Source organism: Aptenodytes forsteri, unplaced genomic scaffold, assembly GCF_000699145.1.
Source record: "Aptenodytes forsteri isolate BGI_AS27 unplaced genomic scaffold, ASM69914v1 Scaffold75, whole genome shotgun sequence".
Taxonomy (NCBI): Eukaryota; Metazoa; Chordata; class Aves; order Sphenisciformes; family Spheniscidae; genus Aptenodytes; species Aptenodytes forsteri.
In genome coordinates this window covers 1,616,843-1,642,724 of record NW_008794171.1, presented here as the reverse complement: position 1 = coordinate 1,642,724, position 25,882 = coordinate 1,616,843, and the positions used below count along the sequence as shown (strand labels likewise).

General features: G+C 47.2%; 1 protein-coding gene across 3 annotated transcripts in view; it reads left to right on the top strand.

Annotated features, from left to right (window-relative positions):
* The window catches only part of AMOTL1 (angiomotin like 1), a 49,632-nt gene that overhangs the window by 19,218 nt on the left and 4,532 nt on the right, over window positions 1–25,882 (top strand). For 2 of the 3 annotated variants that reach the window (XM_009282129.1, XM_009282122.1), the window contains exons 4-11: window positions 2,283–2,427; window positions 3,500–3,589; window positions 10,403–10,548; window positions 16,305–16,454; window positions 20,168–20,358; window positions 21,669–21,794; window positions 23,699–23,925; window positions 24,647–24,916. In XM_009282129.1, coding sequence (XP_009280404.1) covers window positions 2,283–2,427; window positions 3,500–3,589; window positions 10,403–10,548; window positions 16,305–16,454; window positions 20,168–20,358; window positions 21,669–21,794; window positions 23,699–23,925; window positions 24,647–24,916 — 1,345 coding nt within the window. The remainder of the gene's footprint in view (window positions 1–2,282; window positions 2,428–3,499; window positions 3,590–10,402; window positions 10,549–16,304; window positions 16,455–20,167; window positions 20,359–21,668; window positions 21,795–23,698; window positions 23,926–24,646; window positions 24,917–25,882) is intronic. The other variant, XM_009282115.1, reaches the window with a different exon arrangement.

The following is a 25,882-nucleotide window of genomic DNA, read 5'->3' as shown; positions in this document are numbered from 1 at the left end:
CGGTAAAGAAATGCTTCCTACTGTCCAGTCTAAACCTCCCCTGGCACAGCTTTGAACCCTTCCCATGCATCCTATCGCTGGGTACCAGGGAGAAGAGATCAGCACCTCCCTCTCCACTTCCCCTCCTCAGGAAGCTGTAGAGGGCAATGAGGTCGCCCCTCAGCCTCCTTTTCTCCAAACTAGACAAACCCAGTGTCCTCAGCCGCTCCTCACAGGACATGCCTTCCAGCCCTTTCATCAGCTTTGTTGTCCTCCTCTGGACGCATTCAAGGACCTTCACATCCTTCTTAAATTGTGGGGCCCAGCACTGCACACAGCCCTCGAGGTGATCTTCTCAAAAAAGTTCAGACTTTTTGGTGAGGCTTTGTACAAGCTTGTGTTGCCATGCGTATGAGGAAAAATAAAACTCATTGACTTTTTTTGAGCCACAGTAAGGTTCAGTCTGAATTTCAAACAGGTTGGGATTTATGCAGCTTTCCTCCGAGTGTGCTGTCCTCGTGGTGGGAACATGCTTGGTGTCTGGCCATGCATCAGCAGGGTGGGGAAGAAGGACCTGCTTTTCTAGATGTGGTTAGGGAAAATGTAACAGGGCTTCCTGGAGCTCCTGCTTTAAAAAAACAAAACGGAAAGTCAGAATAATCTGACTAAGTTTGTAGTTCACCCAAGAAGGAGTGTCGTAGCGTTGGATATGGCCGGTTCAACAAGTCATCCTTTTCTTGGAGCTGTGGAGAATTGTCAGCTGAGAACTGATCTACGTATGGTACCTTTTAATGTCATGCATGTAGTGGAGCGGCTTATATGTGTGTGAAATATTGGCGAGCTGTTAGATCGCCACTGCTGTGAGATAGGTGATGTGATACCCAGCAAGGTACTAATCCAAAGCTGCTGGTGTCACAGGGGCCACACCGTGGGCTTTGCATATCGCCACTTGTTTCAGCTCTTGTGCCTGAGGGAGCTGAAAGCAGAAATCAGGGAGGGTAACCAGGTTTCCGCATCACAGCTCTGCCAGGCTTTCCTCCGTGCGTGGTTCGGAGGTGCCACGTGCCCATGCGCCGTATTCGAACAGAGCGGCCCTGGCATCATGGGAAGCGCAGGTCCAGGCTGCTGGAGCCTGGCTGCAGGTTCCTATGCAGACAGCGGGGTGACAGTTCCAGTGTCCCTGGAGCTTTTATTCTGCAAGTACTGCAGCTGCCAAATTACACCTAAAGCTTAACGAGCCCTGGAGAGGGACCTACCTCCACAGCAAGTGGAGGTAGCTCGCACCTTGGCTTCACAAATCACAAATCCGTCCCACCCACGGTTCAAGAGGCTAAAAAAGCACCAGATTTAGAAAGGTATGTGGGAGGCTATCTATATCTCATGGTTTTCCAGCCTGTGCACATTATCAAGTTTTTCTCCACAAACACAAGGGCCAGGCATGCAGGAGCAGATTCCCACATCGGTGTTGATCATTCCTGCAGCAATGGTTTTAGCAAAGCTGTAATGCTTAACATGACATTAGCTTATTAAAAGAGTTGGATGGGATTGACCTGAACAGCAAAACTCTGCCCGGGACTATCCTCCTGTCAGTCTTTTGGGCTCAGGTCTTAAGATGCAAGTTCACTGCAAAGGGCTTCCTCTGTATGCCCTGCCTGCAGTTTGCCAGATTTCAAGGAGATGAAGTTAAGAAGATTGAAAACCCAAAACAATTGGTTTGGTCTGTTATAGAGAGTTTCTTCTTGTATAGAGCAGTCTTCAGTCAAGGATAGAAAGCAGTGGACCGCAATAGTTTAAAACTGACATGAGGTCAGAGACGAACCTAAAATGCTTCTGGTGGCATGCAGAACTCAGAGCTAAGTTTTGGATCAGGGATCTCGCAGAATAATAAATCTTGCCTTCTACAACCCTTTCTAGGAAAGAATACAGCCTACACAAATACACCGTTTCCTGTGTTTCTCCTCTTGGATGGAGTTAAAGCAGCCACCTCGGTAGTAGAGAGAAGGCAACCAAGCAGTTACATCAAGTCCAGCTCACCCCAAGCTTTTCTGGGAGCTGACAGCGGGGTGGCATGGGGTGTTGTGGCATGGTGAGCTGCCCCGCAGGGCGTTTGCAGGAGTCTCCACTGCAGGAACCTCCAGCACCGCCGGGGGCTTCACACCATCCTCTGCTGGGGAGATTGGTCATTGCAGAGCTGGTGGCGCGAGCATCGCCCTGACCCCCACGCCCCATCAAAACGCGCTGGGCAAATGCTGGGATGGGACGCATTCCTGCTGGGCTTTAACGGGAGCTCTCTCTCCTTTCAGTTTGAAATAGAGATTCAGAGGATTTCAGAAGCTTATGAGGGCTTGGTCAAGACCACCACTAAGAGGGAGTCTCTGGACAAAGCGATGAGAAACAAACTTGAAGGAGAAATTAGGAGACTTCATGACTTCAACAGGGATCTCCGTGGTATGTTACACTTGCTTGTGTGTGGGTTTTTTTCCCTGATTGACATGGTGTTTCACTTCTCACAAGCTCCAGAGCAGCAGGCTTTAGAGGAGTAGCTTCACACATGTTTTAGATAAACATCTTGAGAAATCAGATCCTGCTCATTGGCATAAGACAAAACTGCTGTCACCCCCCTGGTGGCAAGGAAACCTTCTGGCAAAATATTAGTCAGCTTCAGATGGTGCCTTTGCATTTAGCACTTGCAAATATTGGTTTGACAGCAAGGCCACCAGTCCCGAAGTCTTGTCCAGCTCTAATGAGCTGAAGAGCAAGTTGCAATACAGAGCAATACTGTACAACCCATAAATCTCAAAATTCAGTGCCTTCACAAACCAGTAGCAAGTATCAAAGGGTATGTCTTTTTTGTATTAAAAACATAAAATTGAGGGTATATCCTTTTGAGAAAGCAAATGGAGGATATGTTGGGTAGCTATTACCTGTCCAGGTTCCTGATGGGGGCACTTTGGTACCTCCTTGTGCAGTGAGATGCCTTCTGCAAGCTGGCTCATGCTTTTTGCAATGGTGCAAGGAAGGTTGCGTGGTCTTCTTGGAGGAGGGAGGCACCTGAAGGCAGGACCTTCCTGGGGAAGCTGTCCCTGGCTACAGAAAACTGCTCCTTTCCCAGGGCATCCCCAAGGATTGGTGTCACTGGGCTGTGGGCTGCCTTCTCCCAGGGTGTCTTGCTGCACGAGGGGCAGCATTCCACTGCAGGAAGGCACCTATACCCTTGCAAAGCTGGGTAATTCAGATTGCAAGTGCCTTGTGCATTTTGGACAGTGTGAGAGATGAACTGCCTGGGCACATCAGCCGCGAATGGCAGAGGCTTCTCGCCCAGTTTCTGTAAATCTGAATGACACAGCTTCATGGAATAGGTCAAAGGCCTCATCTTTTATGTATGTGTCAGCCTCCATTTTAATGTCCTCCTTCAGAGAGTCTATTTATACTGCTCTGCTGGCATGCATCTTATTTTCTTGGTTGGCCCACAATTTTATATACATATATTTATACTTAAGGTATTTCCTGTTTTTTGCAGAACGACTGGAGACAGCCAATAGGCAGCTAGCCAGCAGAGACTTTGATGGGCATGAGGACAAGTCAACAGAGGGCCTTTATGTCACTCAGAGTGAGTACTGTGCTAATCTGTTTTGAAGGTGCATATATATATATGCACACATATATATGTGCTGGAGTGGAGGTGAATACTTTGCTATTAATTGTTATTGTTCTTATGGCTTGGTTTTACTCAGCTAATTTGTCACATCCTCTTATTTAAGCTGCAGACTGGATTGTTTAGGCTGGTTTTTTTTTTCCTCTCTGAGCACCAGAACCAGGCAGTGGGAGTTAATGGTAACACAACGTAGCTTATTTTTGATAAATAATCTCTGGAGATGCATACTTTTTAGAGAAGCCAGATTCTTCTGTTGGCTGGTATAAGCCCAGAGCAACCTCTGCTTGACTGGTTGTCAGTGGCAGGGGTTGACTAACAGGAGGCAGAGCAGAGTTGGACCCACCTTTTCACAAAGGATGGAAGAGACAAAGATTTTACAACTTCTACTGCTATGAAAAACATCCATTCCTGTCAAGTTTTAGGCTCCCGTAATGACTGAGCACAGTGCTGCGGCGTTTCCCTGCCATGTGCTGATGGCTCCATGTGACCAGCCAAACCAAAACCCGAGCGGCTGGATGCTGCATGACAGCGCGTGGCTTCTCACGTATCCTGAGCATCTTCAGTACACTTCCAGAAGGGCTTGACCGCCTGGGAGCTGTGCAGTACCTTGCAGGTTTAAATCCCATTGAAGCTAAATGCTGTGTACAACTGATCCTTCTATTTTATTTATTGCACCACAAGCTTCCTTGGAAGATGAGCTGCAACTGCAAATCCTTAGGTGGAGAACTGGCCACCTCCATTAGCAGTGTGGTGTTTGATACCACTCAGTGTGCCTCACTGCCAGCCCTGCAATGTCCACCTGCTGCTCCAAGTGCAGGAGAGCCTTCTCCTAGCTCCCACCAGCAGTGACGATGCCAGCATGGCAACTTCGCTAATAATTGTGCACGTGTGCACAAACCAGAAGAGAATCTAATGATCTTTTCCATGACTGTGTTACCTTTGCCATATTAGCAGAAGCCATAGGGGCATGTAGGTACTGCTGCGAATCCAAGGGGATGATCTGTTAAGAAAATAGCATCGCTATGCAAGTCTTGTCATCCTTGGGAAGAGTTCAAACAGGGTAAGTTGCACAGTGCTAATTGCAGACTGGGGTCTGCTGTCTTCATATAGAGACAGCCTGGCAGTGTTCCCATATGCTGGTAGCTGCAAGGGGGAGTTAAATCCCCAGGGTGGACTGAATTTGAGTCATTTTCCAGTTCATAAACACGCTCTGTGCTTCTACTGATAAATATCTAGCAATAAAACTTTGCGCTGTGCACTCAGCATATTACTGCTATCAATTCACAGCTTATGAACAAATATAGCTTTTCGTATCCTATCACATAAGACAGGCTGGATGCTTGGAGTGTCTCCTGGCTAGGCCAGAGAGCTAAATGTTACCAATGTGATGCAGAGTGCTTCCAAGAATAGAAAAACGGGCACATGCAAAGCAGGTCCTCTTCAGTCACGTTCTTTGGGCTGCTGGGGCACATGCAGTAATGACCTCGATATCAGGGTATCAGCCTAAAACACCCCTCTGAGAGCCCGTAAAAGGTTTTGCTTGGAACTCCTCTGTTGCTGACTGCATTTATATCCTGATGTTTCTGAGTCTTCTGCAGGGGCAGACCATGACCCGGGTTGCACCTCACTGCCAACCTGGGGGTTTTGCAAGCATGGTCTGTACCCTCCTCATGTCTTTTGATGGGATGCTCAGGCAGAAAAATGAGAGGAGAAGGGGTGCAACTTATTTTAGCTGCCATGTGTACACTTGTCTACTGAGCCTGAAATAGTCATTTTTAGACGAGAAAAAATGGTGTCTACATGCGCTCCCATCAGCTGTTGCAATTTTGTTGTGAAACTTGTGTTTGGTTTTTTCCTAAGGGTAGTAGCTTATTAAGTCAGATTACTAAATGCAAATCTTAGTTTTCATTAGAAAAGCAAAAGCAGATTTCTAATCCCTACGTTTGTGGAAAACAGCCTGAAAACATGACCCTTAACACGCCCAACCCAAGTTATGTAAAAAGATTCCAACATCAGTAGGTTCCTACAAGCTATCATTTTTAAGGCAGTCTTATGATGAGATGAAGAAGGAAAGATAAAACTCTTGAGGTTTTTTTAATGCTCGTTCTTGGTAATACTGCAAATGCAGAATTAATACTGCGGTAAAACTCCAGCAATAGGAAAAACTCCCTGAAAAAGCAGTCTGGCAAGGCAGGACATGCAGGGATCATTTCTCGTTCCTTGCACAGGTGTCCATTAGCAGTGCAACAGTGCAGAGCAGTTGTGCGCTCTGAGGTAGAGACCGGAGGTGACAAAAACTCTTATTTTTTGTAATAGTAATAGGCAAAGCCAGGCTGCATGCCTCAAGGTATTAAGTGCTAGGCATTTGTGCCTAAGAAAAATGCTACTGTTGTATCGGGGGTAGGAGAGAACTCACAGCCTATTAGTTTCATGATAATTATGTGATGTTTTGTCAGTGAAAAAGATTCTTTTAAGGAAGAACATGGAGCAGCGACCGATGAAGGTGTATGGTGCCATACAGGTGAGAGAAGAGCCAGGCACGAGGAGGCTGAAAGATGCTGTAGAAAGGGAGGGGCAGGAAGACTGAGGGTGGTTTCAAGGGCATAGGGCAGAGAGAAAGCTTATGATACAGCATATCATGGGAAAAATTTGTTTTAGTGGAGTCTGAGAATTCTGTGTGTTTTTCTGGGATTTCTGGACTTACAGACACTCTGTCAGAGCAGGGGTTCCTCCAAGGGGCTGTTTTTTCAGGTGTCTGAGGCAGATCGAGGTCTGTGCCCATCCATGTGGCTCTGCACCCATTAGTGGGGATGTGTAGACAGTTTTGGCAGTGTGTTAGTAGAGCCTCATGCTTCATGGGAGCATGCCGTGGATGTGCCGCCTACGACTTGTGCATATATCTCTGTCCCAAATATCCCAGGCAAAGAAATATTCCCATCGAATGAATCCATTCATGGCAAAGAAATATTCCCATCGAATGAATCCAACCAAAGAAAATGCTCACAGTACATGTTTTTGAGAGCGGGGTTTTGGGCAGACTAAGAGCCATTTGGTATTGAGACAGGAAATAATCAGGGCAGAGGCAGAAGTTTCAGGGGCGAGTGAAAGGGAGCTCCTTGCCCTCTCATTTCACAGCCGTGAGCTGCATGCAGGGAAGCGGGGAGCCGCTGTCCCCCTGCACCCAGAGGCAAGGGCACCTGCGCAGGGAGCAGGCATCCTGAAGAAACGGTGTCGTATAGAAAAATGTGTGTGTTCTGCGTGACTTCCCCCTGCCCTCCGAAGGGGAGTGGGAAATCTGACTTCAGTTTTCAACAAGTGAAGGTCAAATTCTCCGCTGACGTGCACTTTATAACATGCAAATGGAAATGTCCTAACTGTAAATCAGACCATGCTTAAGCTGCCTGCGATACTTCGTAGGGTAAGGAAAGCCATCACGAGTTTCAATGGAGATTGGTGACTTCCTCTGACAACAAGCATCAAACCTTTCTGCATCCCTGCTTAGGTCGGTGACCACAAGTAACCACGTACTGAACCATTTATTAAGTACATTACAATTGATCATAATTATTAATGCCAATGCAGAATCCCTGTTAATCACCACGTGAGAAAACAGACTCAGGGACCTCGAGCATGACCTCCTGCACCTTCTCAGCCTTTTCTTGGTGCTGGTGTGGTCCAAACTCCAGAGGGCTGTTGGGAATGTGCTGTTTGTAAGCGAAACTGCAGGAAGAGAAGATTGCAATGAGCTGTGTTGGCATTTGGCTGGGACGCAGGGGTTAACACAGCCACTCCTCATGAAGCATGCAGGGTGGACCTGTGCTATCTGTAATATAGTGTTTAGTTATAGTGGTTTTGAGGGCACACGTTCAACTGATATAGGCAAATGGTACGTTAAAAACATATTTCTCGTTTTTCTTTCAAGACTGATCAGATCAAAACCTTCTGTTAAGCATGAGGTCTGTGTGAAAAGCTGGGGGTCACGTGAATGTAGTGAAGGGGTGGCAGAGATTGAATGTATCTTTCTGTCTAATGTTTCTGCTTCAAAGCAGGGTCAAGACTGGTCTACTCTTGGTGTACCTACCCAGCTTGACAACTCAAAAAGCCTGTTTGTGAAGCACCAAAGCAGGCTTTTGGCTTTAGCTCCTCTTTCTTCTACCGAGCCACAGAGTATAATGTCCTCAGTGTGTTGAGGTACAACAGTCAGAGACAGTGGGTGGAAAACTGAGAGATTACAACCGTAAACTACAGCAAAGAAGCCTTTTGGGGACTGTTCAGTAATGGGATGTAGCAGTGACCCACCAGAAAATAGAAATAGTTATTAGCTGGAGTCTGTTAGGTAAAAAGTACATGCCTGGGCAGAAGGTACACGCAAGTGTAGCACAGTAAAACAGTATTTTTAGACTTTAAGGATATCTGTATGTACTTGGGAGAATTTAAGGTTTGTTCAACACAGACCTTCTTTACTAAAAATTAATGTAATATAGGAAAGTACTTATAAAATGTGCCTCCAGCATTTTTCAGGGAGAAGCTGATGTGCAGAAGTGTTGAGAGCTGTTAAGTAAATTTTTCTTGTCGGCTTTCTAGTGGGTTCAGTGGTCATTTTGTGTACAGCATAATCTTGTCCTCCTTTTAGGGGGGGATAGAAAATGTAATGCAGCAGAGCAAGCTGAGTGCTTTGAGTTCCTCACGTGAAAGTTGAAAGTGAAGGTCCCAAGTCCTGTTTTTTATGTGCTGTCCTCCTATAGTATGGGTTTCAAATCTGGAGCACAGGAAGTGTGGTCCCAGCATGAGATGGTGGAGTGCCACAGAGCTGAAATGGCATTCACCTTCCAGCTTCTTCACCCTCTAGTGGAATTAGCTGCTTGATAATTTGCCCAGATTTACACTTTTGTACAATGGATATTAAAGTTCCTTCTGGTGAATCTGATTGAAGTAAATGTCTTTGTGTTGAAGGAGGAGACCTGCATGTCCAAGATAAAACTTCTTGCTGACGTGGGAAGATTAAGACCACGTCATACCGAGATGGCTCGTGGTGGCAGTTGGTGGCGCAGTGTGCGCGGCACTCACTGGGCTTTGCTTGTGGACTTTGCAGAGGTCAACGTGCTGGTGTTGCTGCCAGGGAATGTTTTTGTGAGGTGCTGAATTCCTCCTTTTAGAATAAATGGGAAGATGGCCGGGTGGGTATGGGCTCACCTCGGCCACTCGTGCCTTGTTCCACATGGCTCAGCTTGTACGCGTCACACCTTGCTGCAGGCACCTACCGGTAGTGTGTAAATTAAACCTGTTCTCATCCCGCCTGTAATTAAGGAAGAATAAGGCCCTTCTGGGGGTAGTTCAGGTCTGAAATGGGCCGGCTTTGGCCACGTGAAGTTTCCTGACCCTCCTTGGGGGGAGGTGGATGGTGGGGCTTCCAGCTTGAATGGTCACGCTTGGGTGTGATGGGATGGATATGAGGGGCAGATTTTCCATGTTTCGATGTTTTTGGAGCAACTTCTCACTTCAGTTAAAAAATAATAAATTGTGTAATGCTGTGTTTAAAAAATAAAAAAATCAAAACAGCGTTTAATTGACACCAAATTAATTTTTGGAGGAAATTTTCCTTCCTGGAGGCTTGCCAAGTGCTCTATTTTTGTTGTCATTCAGAACAAAGGCCAGATTTTGAAATCTCAGATTTCACTGAATGAAACCTCCATCCCCTGCTCCCTCCAATCATTAACTGTTTGCAGGCCGGTGTCAGGGATCTAGTGATTGGCCCATGATGCTCGTGTTCCCTGAAATGGCTTCTCAGCACTGTCAGGGCAGAGGTAGATGGAGCCGAGCCTTTCCCCAGGCAACTTGCCAATGAAGTCAATGGTGGGCCTGCAATTTGTTGCTGAAGAAAAAGATGTGAGCAAAGCTGAATTTAGCTAGTTTTTTTTTTTTAATGTAATTTTGAATCTTACCCAAAAAAGGGATGATTTTTCAGCACAGAGGCTACCTACACATTTTAGTCTCACTCCTGGTGCTTTAAGGAGCTTAATAAGGGAGAAGCACCGATTGCTGGAGGCTTAGAGGAGGATTGGAAAGTCACCCAGGGCCCCCACAGGGTTGAAATGCCTCCCACAGCCCCCCTTTCTCTGTATGGCCAGAGAAAGCCTGTTCAGATGCCTCCTATCTTATTCTTCCTTATTGCTTTCCCCTCTTTCAATTTTCAAGCCGTCCAGCACGGATTTGTGTTTATTATTTGGCTTCTTCACATGTTCTGTATCTCATGATCTCCATCCTTGCAAATAAAATGGACTGGGCACGGCACAGCCCGCATCCACATGGCTGAGGTTTCTTGCCCCTTAGAGAAGGGCAGCAGCATCCAAGCTGGCAGCTATAAGCAGTCCTTGACATAGGCTGTCCTCAAGCAGGGCCTGGGCATTGTGTGGGAAAGGAGTAGCTGGTGCAAGCCAAAATTTTGCTGGGGAACATGCTAGTAGTTCAGCAGAATGGACAATTATGAGGCAGTGCTCAGGTCCACAAGCTCTGCTAGTGCAGATGCAGCCCAGGCTACCACTTGTTTCTGCTGCTGGCACTCACGTAAGGCTGGGCATTGAGGGGCTGAGCCTTGGCAGTAGAAACTCCTTGCCCGCTGTGTCTCAGCACTGTGTTGTAATGGCCCCACTTGCTGCTGCTTCACATAATTTTTGTTTTTCTAGGGATGTGGCAGCTTACCTCTGGCACGTGACCCAGGGCCTGTGAGCTGTCCTCCTGGAGCAGCTCTTGTTCTTGTCTTTCTTCCAGACAAAGAGCACTTGAAGGAGAAGGAGAAGTTGGAGATGGAGCTGGCAGCTGTGCGCTCTGCCAACGAGGACCAGCGGAGGCACATTGAAATCCTCGACCAGGCCCTGAACAACGCACAAGCCAAGGTCATCAAACTGGAAGAGGAGGTGAGGCATGGGGAGCATTTCTCTGCTCTGAGGCTAGCGGTGGCTCATGGTTAGGGCTTTCTCCATCCAAGTCCCGAATCTCTTCTAGCCATGGTGTGGCAGGTCTTCCTGTTCCCCTTGCACTGGCTCTCTTATAGAGAAAATGCATAGTTATACAATACTGAGCCAAACAAGCAATAAAAGGAGACCACAACCATAGATGTTTTCAGAGCAGAGCCTTCAACGTGTAACCAGGAGCAACACCAAACTCAGCTAGCTGGTGTCTGAGGTAATGGTAGGACTTAACAGAAATATCAAATAAAAAGCTGACTGCTCACTGACTTGGGACTGCGATACAAATATGTGATGTTGGTGCATCCCATTTCTTCCCAAAGAATGCCAGGAGGCTTTTGAGACGTGCACAGCAGTGCAGGGCTTCGTAACTTCGCATCTGAACGGTGGTCTTAAAATAACTGACTGATCTGGCTGGAGGCAGACCTTTCAGGATTTAGAGCTATGAAGAGCTACAAGTTTTATGTGAGAGCTGGAAAAAAACTATCATACCATGAAACCCAAGAAGTGCCATCTGTGCAAAACTCCCAAGAGGTCTTTAAGGCTTCTGTAAGCCTGATAGTGAAAATAGGTATTCAGATGGGAAGAGAAATCCCAGGAACAGAGGGCTCTTCAAACTGACAGACAGGTACAGAACAACATCTAGTAGCTGGAAGCTGGAGTTACACGAATTCAAAATGGAAATAATGCTCAGTTTTAACTGTAACTAAGAGTGATGTCAGTTCTCCATTATTGGAGGTCTCTGAATCTCAATTTATTTTGTTCCTTAAGACCTTCAACCAAAAGGTGTGGATTTAATAACTGAAGGTCTGTGCACTCTGGCAGATCAGGCAAGACTGTCAAAACAGGCCTTTTTGGCCTTAAAATCTCTAGCCCTGTGACCAACAAAGAGGGAGGATGTTTTATGGGGAATAAAAGAAACATAATCTTTACTATCTGAGCGGGAAGGCCATTGGTGAGGGGAAGAATGCTCACCTAGCAGGCTTCGGTAGAGGTTCATGCTCTGGTACAGGCTGCTGGCATGAGTTTGGGCAGGTCTGTTCCCCTTCGGTGCTGCATTTCCCACTTGCACCCTCCCCAAGGCTGGCCTGGGTGGGAATCCATGGGAGCCCGCTGGGTGCACGGATGCAAGGGGTCTTGTGAGGAGCAGGGAAGGTCTTTTGTCAAATACCTGCAAGTAACTTAAATGCAGTTCATTGTCTTGGAAAGATGAAAGGTGAATTGACCTCAGTGATATTTGAATGTTTTTTATCAGGGTATCCAGCATGACAGACACCCCCCCACCCCCACCCCCGTTAGGTTAATTAATGGTTACTTAGAGTCTGGAAGACTTAAGGTACTATATGTAAATGGTGAAGGCATTGCTGTTTTGTTCCTGACCATTAGACCATTCTGACTTCCTATTTAGGAACATTTCAAAAACTCCATTGCAGGCAATGGATACACTCAGCAGCAAGAAGAGGATCACATTAAGTTTAATTGCTCCTTTGTTAGACTAAAGCCTGCTCACCGTCCCAGTGTATTTGGGGCAGTCCCTTTGGGGTAGCTGCAGGAGCTAGCGTACCTTTAATCTGTTCATAATTCACTTGACACTGTTTGCCTTAAAGGCAACCAGAGGTTTTCTATTTGCATTTCATTATGAAGTGGCTGAATAAAGGAATGTTTTTAGGTGGCAACACCTGCTCCTGCAGTTGCGGCATCTTGCAGGGGATGGGAAGAAATACATTTAGCTCCTGTCTGCTCCACTGACTGTCAGTGTGGTATTGGCAGGTAACATTGACTTGCTGAATACACAGCAGTGAAGGCAGCAGAAGCATAAATGCAGATTTCCAGGCAGGTGGTATAAGAAGCTACCCTGTGCCTGCTGGGTTGCAGTAAATACATTTGCAGCCTTAGGGCTCTGTCTCTAAGAGCTCTGCAGTTGTCAGTTCCTCATCTAGGCATCCAACAGAAATGTGCCTCTGCTGGGGATCAGAGCTAGGATCCTGGATTGTGGACTGGTAGAGCTGAGAAGAGGGCAAATGTTCCCCTCTAGAGAGCTGCTAACCTCCTGCCTAGGGCATGGTAGATGTTACGGAGGTGGTAACCTCCTGCCTGGGGCATGGTAGATATTATGGAGGTGGTAACCTCCTGACCAGGGCACGGTAGATGTTACGGAGGTGGTAACCTCTTGCATAGGGCATGGTAGAGCTCAGGGGTGACAACATATGAGGGTGATGCTACGGTATTTGCCAGAGTTTGTCTGTCAGAGCTCTCAGCCTGAGCAAACCCACATTGACCTGGTAATGTTTAACTGCTTTTTTCATTCTAGGGGGAGTTCAAATGAATTTTATGCCAGCTGCCATGTTGTAATTGTTCAAGGCAGTGTCATGCAGCTCAGGTGAAGTGCAGTTAATCTGTGGCTGCCAGCGTGTGCCCAAGCTCCTGTGCTCCCTTTCCCTTGGTTTTGGCCTGTTTCATCACTAAATCAGAGCACCTTTTCAAGTCTCCAGTGTTTCTGGAGCTTAATTTGACACATATGCAGCAGATATTGTTGAAGTTTTGAACCTTCATCTTAAACCAGGGATTTTTACTATAATTTGGAATATATTGAAGGAAACACAAAATCACTCAAATGAAAATGACTGTTATTATTAACAGAGCTCTACCTCATGCACTGCTTTGTAAATCCACCCAGATTTCTTCTACCACCAGAATGTAATTAAGTTTAAAAGCTTTTTAAATCAAGGCTTGAGAAGTAAGCAGTAGCTACTAAGTTGAATTAACATAAGATAGCGTACTATGTAAATCTACATTATCCTGAGTGCCTGCTAGTAGAAGGATTTAATTAAAAAACATGTAGGTGGTACTATCACCACATGTCATTGAGGAGTCTGCTGCTGGAATCATGTGTCTGGTCCACACTTTGGATAGAAGACTGAATAATATAGAGAGGGTTCAGAAAACAGCTGTAGAATTTATTTGAGGCCCAGAAGCTGTTCTTTGCTGTTAACAGTTAAAGTGAAGAGGTGGCTGAGCTCCAGTCCATGCACATGAACATGAAGAAGGGATTGCTGTCAGCCAGATTAAACGTTGCTCTTTAACGTAAGAAGAAATAATGAGATGCAGTGTTTGGGGGCTGAAGCTGAGCAAGTCAGGCCAGAAATAAAGAGTTAGAGTAATTAACACTGAAACAACGTATGTAGGGTGATAGTGGATTCTCCATCTCTTAGAGTCTTTTAACTCAAATCTCCTATCTATAGAATAGATACTGCATAGCTCAAACTGGAGTGATGTTCCTAGTGCAGATATTTTTCCAAGACCCACTCGTCTTTGCTCAGATTTATTTGCTTGGATCACCACCTTTTAGCCTTAGCTCTTCTTCATCTTTATTTTCCTAATCCCTGGGACAGGGGCAGTGTTCAGGCAAGTTTGTTGATCTTCTGAATATGTGAATTGTTTCATTAAATGCTTCTTGCTCTAGTAGATCACAATTTGGAAACAGGACAAGAAGTAATTTGCTTAAATTGCATAAGAGAAAGCCAGATTAGGCATTAGGGTAAAAGTTTTCTGGCAGTATAGGAAAATAAGCCGTGAAGTAGTTTGCAGAGGGAGGTTGTGGAGTCCCTACCTCTGGAGGGTTTTGTAAACAGATTGTACAGACATGTGCCAGGTTTTAAGTAGAGCTGATCCTACCTTGCAATGGGAGGATGAACTGGTACCTCTCCAGGTGCCATCCAGCTTTTTTTTATTTGAGTCTGTGTGTCTGTGAGGTAGTGGAGCTTAGTATCATGTACTTCTGATTGCAGTCCCCCTCCCTTACAGATGCATACTGCACTGACAAGCCCATTAATTTAAATGACAACATTTTGTACTTTGTTTTTTAAATGCATGGGTAAATTTTTTGCTTATGAATCTACAGGCAGGATAGAAAAGTCAGAATGGGCTCAAGAACCTCCCTATAAATTTTTGAATGTGGGAACTGTCTTGTTGCATATGTCCAACAAAATTGTTTTCTAAGGCGGTGGACGCGTGTGCATCGCCTCACTCACACAGGCAGAGGTGCACTCATGCGCGAGCATGTGAACCCTGGGGCTTAGAGGGCTTCTGCAAAGCCGAATTCTGGCTGCTGTGGTACGGATGGACTCTCCAGCATCTGGCAGTCTGCTGCCGAGGACGGACCCCAGGGGAGCCCCCTTCCCCCCTCCGATCCACACTGGCGCGGCTGGGAGGTGGCACAGGCACCTTCCTACTGCCAAAATAGCACATTCAGCAAGAAGCCATCGCTGTGTCTGTCTTGCCAAGTTGTGCGCTCCCAAGGAATGCAATCTTCGTGTTGCTGCCAGAGACTAGTGGGGATTATAATCTCATTAATTTTCATGGAAAGCCCCAGGAGCCGTAAGCATTAGCCCAGATTACAGCAGGGCTAGGGAGGTCACACTGCCAGTCGTCTGCTCTGGCTGGGGAGGTTTGTTTAGGCCAAGTTTTGCTTTTGCTGTGAACAAGCCCGTCTTTCACTTCACCTGTGACATGGATGGATTTAGGGTGGCAGAAGAGGAATTTCAAGAAAAAGTGATTTTATTATCATTGTAATCAGTGGGAGGGAACCTAGGTGAATCCGGCATCACACAATTAAAAAAAACCCAAACTTCTTTTGCACATGCCCAGGAACAAGGCAGCAAGGGACTGCAGCCTGTGGGGAGAGCAGGCAGACCCTGCTGCCACAGCCCCATGGGAGAGTTTTCAGGTCAGTGTCCACACTCCCCAGGGATGAGGACTGCTCACAGACACCAAGGTGTGCCTGGCCCCCATGAGCTCGCCCCTTCTCGGTGCCAGATTTTGGCTGGGGGTCAGGTTTCAGCACAGGCTTTGATGCCCATACCAGTGCCCGGCACAGCTGATGCCCCAGCATGTCCGGCATCTGCAGCCTCCTCTCCCCGAGGGCTCTCAAGTGTGCCAGCTCCTGCCATGAGCCCTGATCACGATACCCTGTGGTGTCACTGAGTGCCTAGTGGCATGGTAGGAGGGCAGAAGAAGTGGGGATAGCCGCTAAGCACCCTGAACATCTGCAGTCCACTTGCAAATTCCTTTTGGGGTATGCTGCTTGCGCAATCTCTGGCAGTAAAACCCGGTATTGCAAAATCCTTGTGTCATGTTTAGCCCTTCAGTAATTGCATTATATACGTAAGGAGGGCCCGCCTTTAACTGCCAGCACATCGATATGGCCAAGCCTGTGAGCAGGATAGAGCAGGTGGAGCGCTTCTGGCTGCTGGCACTCCGCTTGTTCCACCTGCGTTGGACAGATACACAGGGTTGAAAAAACGAGACTCTGTTTGGGTGCAGACAATGTGCCAAGTGTTACCAGTCAATAAAACCCACTGGGATTCCTCTTAGCTGAGGCCAGCCTGTGTGCTTGCCCTAAGAGTATCCACCATGACTGCTCTTGCTCAGAAATGGCCAGCAGGTTTCATGGGTACCGGATCCCAAATGGGTGGAAGATCTGGGCAGCATTCCCTCCGAAAGGGGTAGAGCTGCCCCAGCAATGCCCACTATGCACTTTCCCTGCCCATCAAAGGGGCACCATCCTTCCCCTGCAGAAACTCTGCAAAGCAAATGGCCAAAGCCATGCTTGCGCCCAACACGCACCTACAAGTGCACAGCAGTCTCGGTGGCCTAGGGCGGGTGTGCGGTGCCTCCTGGCGCTGCTGACCCCCTGTCCCCCACAGCTGCGCAGGAAGCAGGCCTACGTGGAGAAGGTGGAGAAGCTGCAGCAGGCACTGACGCAGCTGCAGGCAGCCTGTGAGAAGAGGGAGCAGATGGAGCGGCGGCTGCGCACACGCCTGGAGCGGGAGCTGGACTCACTGCGGATGCAGCAGGTGAGGACGGAGTGGTCTGTGTGGGACCCCAGCATGGGGCCTTTGGCATTGCTTTTAAAGAATGATGGTCGCTTGCAGCCCTGCGAGATGCCACCTTGCTTTTGGGTTTGGGTCATTGGGCTTTCCACCTAAGCCTTTCCTAAGTGGATGCCCCATCATTGGAAGTGTTCAAGGTCAGGTTGGACAGGGCTTTGAGCCACCTGATCTAGTGAAAGATGTCCCTGCCCATGACAGGGGGGTTGGACTTAGATGATCTTTGAAGGTCCCTTCCAACCCAAACCACTCTATGATTCTAACTCCTGATTTTCAGTGGAGGATGGGGGAGCTCCGCAGAGGGGCTGCTGGACGCGGCTGAGCCCTGCCTGCAGTGGGGCTGGGAGGTCCTCGCTCCCCTGCTTAAGGGCAGGCAGGGCTCTGCCCCTACCTGTACCCCCACACCTGCCAGGGGAGAACATCCTTCCAGGTTTCTCTCCAGCAATCACAGATTGTGCAAGATCAGCTCCACACCGAAGGAAGAGAGGAAAGGTGCAGTACACGTGGGCGTCAGATTTAGCCCACAGATTTTGGCCGATTTTTTTATTGAAAAAGCAAGGTGGGATGATGTGGGATTAGGTGGGAGCAAGGGCTCAGACAATATTCATTCTGGACAAAGATGATGTACTTGGTTCAGAGAAACCTCTGTCCATAACAGATCTGGAGACAAATCATAGAATCATTTAATATCTTGTTGGAAGGGACCCATAAGGATAATCGAGTCCAATGGTGTCATCATCTTCAGACAATAAATTATTTAAAATCAGTCCAGTCCAGACTGGCTAGAAGTGTAGTTTTGCATTTCTGTCCCCTTGTTTTTTTGGCAGCCCTGTGTCCTCGGAGGGATAGCATTATGCTTGTATTTTATGCACAGTTATTTCTTTGGTTAAGTAACCTGGTCTCTCACATTCTCCTCCATCCCCGAGTCCCAAAGTCCAGTCATCTGTGAAAAGGGGAGAAAGAAGCATGGGAGGTTGCAGGGAGGATTTCCAGGTTACAGCCAGCACCAAGTGCCAAATACACGGGCACTGGCAAGCAGATGTACTAAGTGTATCAAACCACCACTTGGGGAAAAACCAGCAACATAAGCAAAGCATGATGCTTTTGTAACTCTTGAAGGGCTCGCTCATATCTCTGTCAAGAAATACATCTGCTGCAATAACCCTTCCTTATTTATGAGCCATTAGTGGAGACCAAAGCAGCTGTTACACAGAGCTTGTGCTGCCAGAAAGCAGAGGGTCTGATTCTGCTGGCAGGATGCGGCTGGGAAACAGCTTTATGGGCAATATCAGCGGTTTGCAGAGTCACGAGGTGGCCGGACCTGAGAGCACCTCCTCGCTGGCAGCCGCAGGACAGGGCAGGGCAGTTCCCCCAGCACCCCTCCAATGGCATCACTGTCACTGCTGCTCCCTGGAGACCCTTCCCATCCATCTTGGCTCTTCCTTGCTGCTGTATGTTAAATCTTTCTTGCCCTGTCCACTGTGGGCTTGCTGTTCCTGTCTTCTTCCAGTAGCTCTTCTGAATTGCCCCTTAGCCTGCTCTCCTCCAATTTAGAAAAGAAATTACATGGGGTATGACATGCTAATGCTGGTGTAAATGAAGGAACGTTTGAGAAAATACAATTAAAATTCAAGTGAAGGTAAAACTAGAACTAGAAAAGGTTTTGTTCTCTGGGCTGGAATATAGGGACAAATTGATATATTAAGTAACTGGGATAGACTGTCAACAAAGTCCTTGTCTTGGGAGTTCAGGCTACGTCTGCTCATTTTGGCAGAAAATTCCTCTGTAACTTACAGATTGTTTCATTTTTAATTTTTTTTTTTTGGCACTGTAATCAGCAACTGCATTTTGGATTGCCGTAGTTCTCAAATGCCTACACCAGTTCCCTCTAACAAGTTTTAAGAAGAAAGATACTCTGACTTCACATCTCACCTATCAGCTTTGAGAGGAGACTTTGGGGTATTTTTTACTATTTATACCTTTTGTTTTATGAGCCACAACCCTGCAATGAATCATGTTGCTTCAAGGCGCCCCAACTTTTTACTTCAGAGCTGTCTTCTCTGAGTTATCAAAGTTATATCTACTGAAATATTTTCTCATCACAGAGAAAAAAGAGCTTTTTTTCTCCTTTTTACTGGAGTCAGCAGAACAGACGCAGCACACAAGGAGACAGCGAGCCAGAGTATCTTCTGTTCCTGGCTTGTTGGTAACCGAGTCCAAATAGCAAACCTTCATTATCGCTAATGCATGAGCTAGGACCAAAAAATAAAATCCTTTGACTTAGTGTTACAGGCTGAGCGTGCAGGGCTGGCAGAGGTTTTGACTGAAAATGAAGACGACAGGCACCTGTGATGTCCCAAGATGCCATTTACAGACCAGGGCTGCGCTTCAAAAATATATCCTTCCTGCCAGGGATTTGACAGTATTTGAAGTGTAAGTGCTGTTTTTTGCAGAAGACTTGCAGCCATTGCTCCTAAGGGTTACTCCATATTGCACTCTTCCAGAAAGCAGCTTCCAAACACGTTACCGCACCAAAGGCAAAGGCCACAGCCCTCCCTGGTGTCTCTAGTTTCCCATAAGCAGGGGATAAGTGTCTAGATGGAGGAAATGTGGTTTGGAAAATGGAAACAGTTGCTGCAGCCCTTGCTCTGGTGTGCCGGTACTGGAGCAGGGAGGGGCTTTGCCAGTGGAAGCTCGTGGTGTAGCACGGATGAGAAGCCGGTGCTCCCGAGATACAGTTTCCCTTTTAACACAGTCCTGTGTGCCATGGAGTATACCAAATCTCTTGCATTTTTTTATTGAAAAAAACATTTACTTCTATTGACTTCTTCCAGAGCTTCATGCCTCTCCCCCGGGTGTGCTTATTCCACCCAACCTCCCCTGAGCTGAGGGCTGGATCTCCGTCCTCCTTCACTCTCGACCAGCAGTGAGAGGAGCTCGGGAAGGCTACCTGTGCCTCTTAGGTGCTTTAATTAAGTACCTGTAACTGGGCGGGATAAATCTTGCCTGGATAAGTGCTTTCCTCACAGCGTAGATACAAGGGGTTACGCACCCACTGCTGCTTGTCAGCATCCCATGGGAGCCACTCTGCAGTGCCTGGGGATCTTCAAAAGTTACCTGCAGCACCACAGAAAGCATCTTCTGAGGGCACATTAGAACTAATGTGCTAGAAGAGACAGGCATAAATCCATGTCTGGGATATTTTCCCAGCCGCTGTTTTAAATAAGTTACATGTAGCTAGGTTACATGTCACTTTTTTTTCTGCTTTTATATATAAACCCTCTGGTAATAACTGCCTGTCCATACCGAGCACTGCCCAGCCGTGTGATGAAGTCCCAGCAAGAAGAATATCTTTTAAAGCTTCATTGCTTCTTTTTCCTACCAGCTTTTTTTCCTACCTTTTCCCTTGGCTTGGGATATCCCACAAAATCCCTGCACATCCAGGGAGCAGCCGGATCCCTACTTCTGTCAGCGTGGTCCGGAGAAGCGTGTGCTGGGCTTGCACACACGGTCAACCTGCCTGTCCTCCTGCAACGTAAGGGGTTTAGCCGGGGTTTCCCCTTACCCCTGCCAAAAGACATGGGGATGTCTTTGTGAGCTCCAGAGAAGACGTGGGGAAAAAAGGGCCAGTAGCTCCCATACTTGGCAGGAGGTGAATATCTTGCTGTTTCCACTGGCAGAGGCAGGGCAGCTACCAGGCGAGCAGCCTCCCGGAGCACAATGCCCCAGCCCTGATGGAGCTAGTGCGGGAGAAGGAGGAAAGGATCCTGGCCCTGGAAGCCGACATGACCAAGTGGGAGCAGAAGTACCTGGAGGAGAGTACGATCAGGCACTTTGCCATGAATGCTGCAGCCACGGCTGCAACGGAGAGGTAAGATGTTGCTGCAAGTGAGCAACTCTGTTTGCAGAGGAAAGCATGGGGGAATAATAAGGAATGGATATTTTCTTACAGTTGGATTTTGCTTGCCTTTCCCTGCTGAGTCGCACTGCAAGGGTTAATGTGCCTTTCCGTGGTGTCATGCCAGTGAGATACAATAGTTGGTTAAGACAGGATTTACCCTTCTGACCAGGTCTAAAAGTTTATCAAATCCAGGTACCAGACTCAAGCCATGGCCTCAATGGCAAAGACTGGGGCTGCCAAATTGCATAGCATAGATAAGGCAGCTCCTCCCTACCACACCAATGGAGCAAGGAGAGACTGTTGATATATGGCTGCATCCATCCCGCAGTCTGCAACGTGGTCGTTTTAAAAACCTGTAATGAGGGAAATTTTGTGGCCTAAGTCCCCTGTTTCACCACTTCATTAAGCTTCAAAATAAAAAGGTTCTCCTGATAGCTAAGCTAAACCTCTTTACGGCAAACTACCTCAACTGATTCTTGTCCTTCCCAGGTGTACATGATGAACAACAGATCACTGTCGACATTGTAACAGCCTTGTAAATATTGGAAGACAGATATGCCCTGTTGTATCTTCCCTGGCCTGAACTAACTTACTTCCTTCAGCCATTCCTCACGTCCTAGTGTAAACCCCTTCCCATTCCCATTGCATTTGCCTGGACTGTCTCCAGTTTGTGTCAAAGCGTGGTGCCGAGAAGCACACAAGGCACTGCAGCGAGGCTTTCCAGCGATGAGGAGGATGGGATAATTAACTTCTCACCCCAGTTTCTTAGAAGCCAAATGCCCTGAAAACATCCTAAAATGAGATTTCCCTTTGAAATGCAGTTGAGTGTGTGACTCAGGATGATCCTTTTCTTTTGCACTCAATTGCAGTGTAGGCAGCAATTCCTGAGCTATTTTTCACCTTCCAGAGTGTGCAATTTTGTTTCTCATTTGTGATGTAGTCTTGTTGACTTGGGACCATTTCCCCAGTGAGTGAGTCCTTCTGATGTCTGACCCTGTCCTCTGGGACGGTTGTGAGCCCCATGGGGTTCGCCCACGATTTTAGCGTGCGCTCTGTTCAATGAGCCCAGTTATTTAATGGTGTTAATGACTAAACCTGAGCCAAGAGTAGACCGCAGCAAGGCAACCCAACACCAGACAGCTGTCTGCTTGAAGGCAACCATCAGTAGCTTGCTCTTTGAATGTGGGTTTGGGGTTTTCTTTGCAAGGATCAATCTCACTTGTAAAAGCTGCCCTCACAGCCTCAGGAGCCCGACTCACCATGTTGAACCACTTTGCCAGGGATGCCTCGGCCCCGAGCCACTCGCGCAACGGCAGCTACGGCGAGAGCGTGCTGGAGGTGCGGGGCTGGCAGGAGGAGGAGGAGATCGTGCAAGCCAACCGGCGCTGCCAGGACATGGAGTACACGTAAGGGGCCATTGTGCCATACCTGCTCATCGTGGGGTTTGGGCTGGGTTCAGGTAAACCAGGATGCCCTTCTGTTCCTTCATGCATGCCTGGAAAGGATGGGCTTAGCTTCACTTGACTTAGTTTTGCTCTTCAGCGTTAAAACAGGGATTAAAGTGTTGCTGTCGTTAGGTAACTTCCTCCCTACCTTCCCGTTAAACCTCTCTGTGCCAAAAATGACCTTACAAAACAGACATTGTTCCACTATTAAAAGGAGGTTGGCACGCGAGGAAGCTGAATGCTTGTTTAATCTCAGTGAAAATCCCCCTCTGGAAACAAGAGCATCTGGTTGTAAAAGCTGAAGTTGTAATCCCACTCCTACATAATGAGCAACACGAGGGCTTGCCTTTGCCTCGCTCTTCGCTCCTTGCCTGCTTATTGCTCTTTCTAGATACACTGTTTCCCACATCCAAGTTGTGTGATGGTCACATTGGCATTTAGGAACAAACCTGCAAAATTTAGCACCACAAGCACCACTAAAAAAGATGCATTTACAAGCAGTAGAAGATATAAAATAAACTTTTTTGGGCACAGGCAGTCAGCGAGAGTAACATTCGTTGTTGCAGATACTTCTCCATTTTCAGCACAAAAGTGGACATGTGGCCATGTAGTTCAATGAGCATTAGACCGGGGCAGTATTTTTAATCCAGACACTTTTCCTGGTTAAAATTGGCCTTTTGATGAGTAAAAATCCCTTGAGAAAGTTTGTGTATTCCTCTAGGTTTTTACTGAAAAACTATTTAAAATCTGGTCTTCAGTGTTGGCTTCCCCACAAAAACACCGGTCTGCAGACATTTTTATAAAAAGGTGTATTTGTTGCTTGTGGAAAATATCAATGATTGTTTTTACTGGGTTTGGTTTTTGTTTTCCACTCACAGATGCAAGCTAATCCTGCTTCCAGTGAAGTAACGGAGTTTTGCCATTGACTTCATTAAAGATAGATTATGATCTTGTGTTTTCATTGCAAATTAGACATCTCATTATGAAAACTAATGCCCACATGAAGTTACTAGCTATCTCCCTTGTACGTATAGGTTTTCCAGATGCGGCATTTTAGCTTTCACTGCTTCACAAAATGCAGCTGCATTGGACTATATATTGTACATCACAGTCAAGCTATAGCCATCTGGCTGTCATACTGTACATGTACAATTATTTTTTTTTTAAATGTGGTTTTGTAGTCCTTCGGTATGATTTGATGTTAATCATTCCTGGAGAAAAGTCTCAGAGAATCCTATTTTTTTGTGATTTGAGAGTCTTCGGGGTCTGTATGAGAGAAGAAGTGAGCTTTGCTCGGCTCTGCACTCTGTGTGCTGATCGTTTCTGCAGTAGTGGGGGAGAAGCAAGAGCCCAGCCCAACTGTTAGACAAACCAAAGGGAACCTTTCCGCTCGGGAAGGTAAAGACCTTCAGCAGGTCTTTACTCCAGCTGATGACAGACCTGAATCATGGGGTTAACTCAGCCTGCCAAAGGAGGGTTTCCAGATTTGGCCCCGATGTATTACAGGGTGGAAATTGCCTGTGTGTTTGTATTCTGGTGAAGGTAGCAATCTGCAGCCCAGTCGGGATACTGCCCTCATTGCTCCTGCTGGGCTGGTAAAGTCACAGCAATAGGTGGGTTCAGTTAACCTTGCAGAAAAGAGTTCCCAGTTTTGGCTTAATAGCTAGAAACGCTGCCTGTTTCGAAGTGCATGGCTATCCTCAGAGGAACTGGTGGGAGCTGCCTTGTCCGAGTCGCTCAAAACTGGAGGGGACAGAGCAGCAGGGCATGTGCCCGGGGACCCATCCTGCTGCCCCAGGGTGGGGAGAGCTGCCCATATAAATGTTTCTTTCATTCCTGTAAGCAAGGCATTCATATTTTGGCAGAATAAAGAATCTCCATGCAAAAATAATTGAGAAGGATGCCATGATCAAGGTCCTTCAGCAGCGGTCACGGAAGGACCCCGGGAAAGCCGACAGCACCAGCCTGCGACCAGCTCGGTCCGTCCCCTCCATTGCCGCTGCTACGGGCACGCATTCACGCCAGACCTCGCTCACCAGCAACCAGATAGCTGAGGAGAAGAAGGAAGAGAAGATCTGGAAGGGAAGCATAGGTGAGCTCAGTTTTTGCTTAAGCTTTGGCTCATCCATCACTTTGTCCTAATCCTTCTGCTTGAGCTTAGCAAAAGTGACCCTGGCTATGGCACACATTGCCCCGACGGCTCATTTCCAGAGCATTTTCCATGGAAAGAACGTGTGTCCTTTTGCTGAAGTAAAAAATCAGTCATTTTTTAACCTTGCATTGTATCTTAATTATATCTTTAATCATATTAAATCACTCTGCACTGATTACGGAAAGCCATCATTGGGGGAAAGCCTGCCAGAAACAAGCAGATGATATTTGCAGCTTTGTGGGAGTAAATAACAAATTTAGGCTAGAAAAAAAGCCTGCTTAAACAAGAGGGTGAGCATCCCTTTGGGTAGGAGTGCATGATGTGATGCAGCAGCTAAATGGGAAAATGAGTGCAGGACTGTGGTTTGGGGCCGCATGGGACAAGGGGGTATGGAGGTGTGTGAGGCTGTGCTGGGGGTACCTCTGGGACGGACGTGCAGAAGGGGATGCAAGAAAGGGCAGCTGCTCTCAAAAGGCTGGTTTTGTAGGAAAGTACCATGTGGATGTCAGGAGAAGAGCAACAGGCGGTATCAAGGGGAAGAGCTAAGCTGAGCTAAAGGGCTGGAGACATATCCAGACCAGCGCCTTGTAGCTCTGAGGTGGGACAGAAGGAGAGCACTTACATTCAAGCTGGGATGTGACTGACCACCACGTGTTTTCAGGGCTGCTCTTGGGGAAGGAGCACCACGACCACCCATTGGGTCCCTCGCTGCCTCCTCCGCTGCCCTCCTTGTCCTGCATGCCCATCCCAGCACCGGCGGCCTCCCACACGAAGACGGGCAGCAAAGACAGCAGCACTCAGACGGACAAAAGTGCCGAGCTCTTCTGGCCCGCCGCCGCCTCCTTCCCTGGCCGTGGACGGCTGGGTACCACCCCCTCGCACAGCCCGGCCCCACGGCCCCCGGGGACACGAGTGGCCGGTGAGAAACTGGGTGAGCTCTGCCAGATCCCCGCATCGGTGCGAAACGCCAGCATCCTCAGGGCTGTCAGTAGATCCCCAGAGGCACCCCAGTGTTGATGGAGGGGGGTGATGCCTTCACAATTTGTAAGGTGGTGGGAGGTTTCTTCAGGGAAACTAAAATCATAGGGAGGGAACTTTCCAAGGTTGCCCGGTCTGGCTTCGCAGAGCTTTGTGCTTGGCAGCTTCTGTAAAGCTTCACTTGCCTGCGGCAGGCAGAGTTTCCAACAAATGCAATTATTCATGCTGCCAAAGATAAAATTACAGTTTCACACCTTGAAAACACTCTGCACCTGCTCACATACTAAGACCCTTCTCTTTTTTTCAACTTAAAACATGGTTATTGAAAGCACCTTTTTCTCCCTAATTTTTAAAGGAAACCTGTGGGGAAATAGTAAGGAGAAAGTGGAGATTTGGGGGGGGGTAAAGAAATACAATTTTAATTATTTTTGAAAGGTGGAAACTGCTGGTTTGCAGCAAGGGAGACATTTATTTTATACACATTATTTTGAAAAAGCCAGTTTCCTACACATTCATCTTGTCTCAAAAGCAAGCCTTCCCTCTAAAAACATGCCATGTATCATTAATCGGGCCGAATATCACTGATTGCTTGAAAATCTGGATTACTGTGTTTTGGGAAATCCAGATTGGAATTTGTTTCCAGGTACTTTTAAAATAGTCTTTCAAGCTATTCCTGCTTATAAGAAATTAGAGTCCTCCTTCTCCCTGAATTTGACTTTCGAGAACTATGGTGGTGAAGATAAACACCTAACAACATCTATCATACATTGTGATAATTGGCCATGTACATTCTCTTATCCCATCCCACTGGCAAAGTAATACATTTTAGATTAAGCCACCTACCTGATTATTTGTGTACTGCCTTCGTAATGTTTTAAACTCCAAAATTTTGTACTTGATGCAGAATAGCAGCATACAT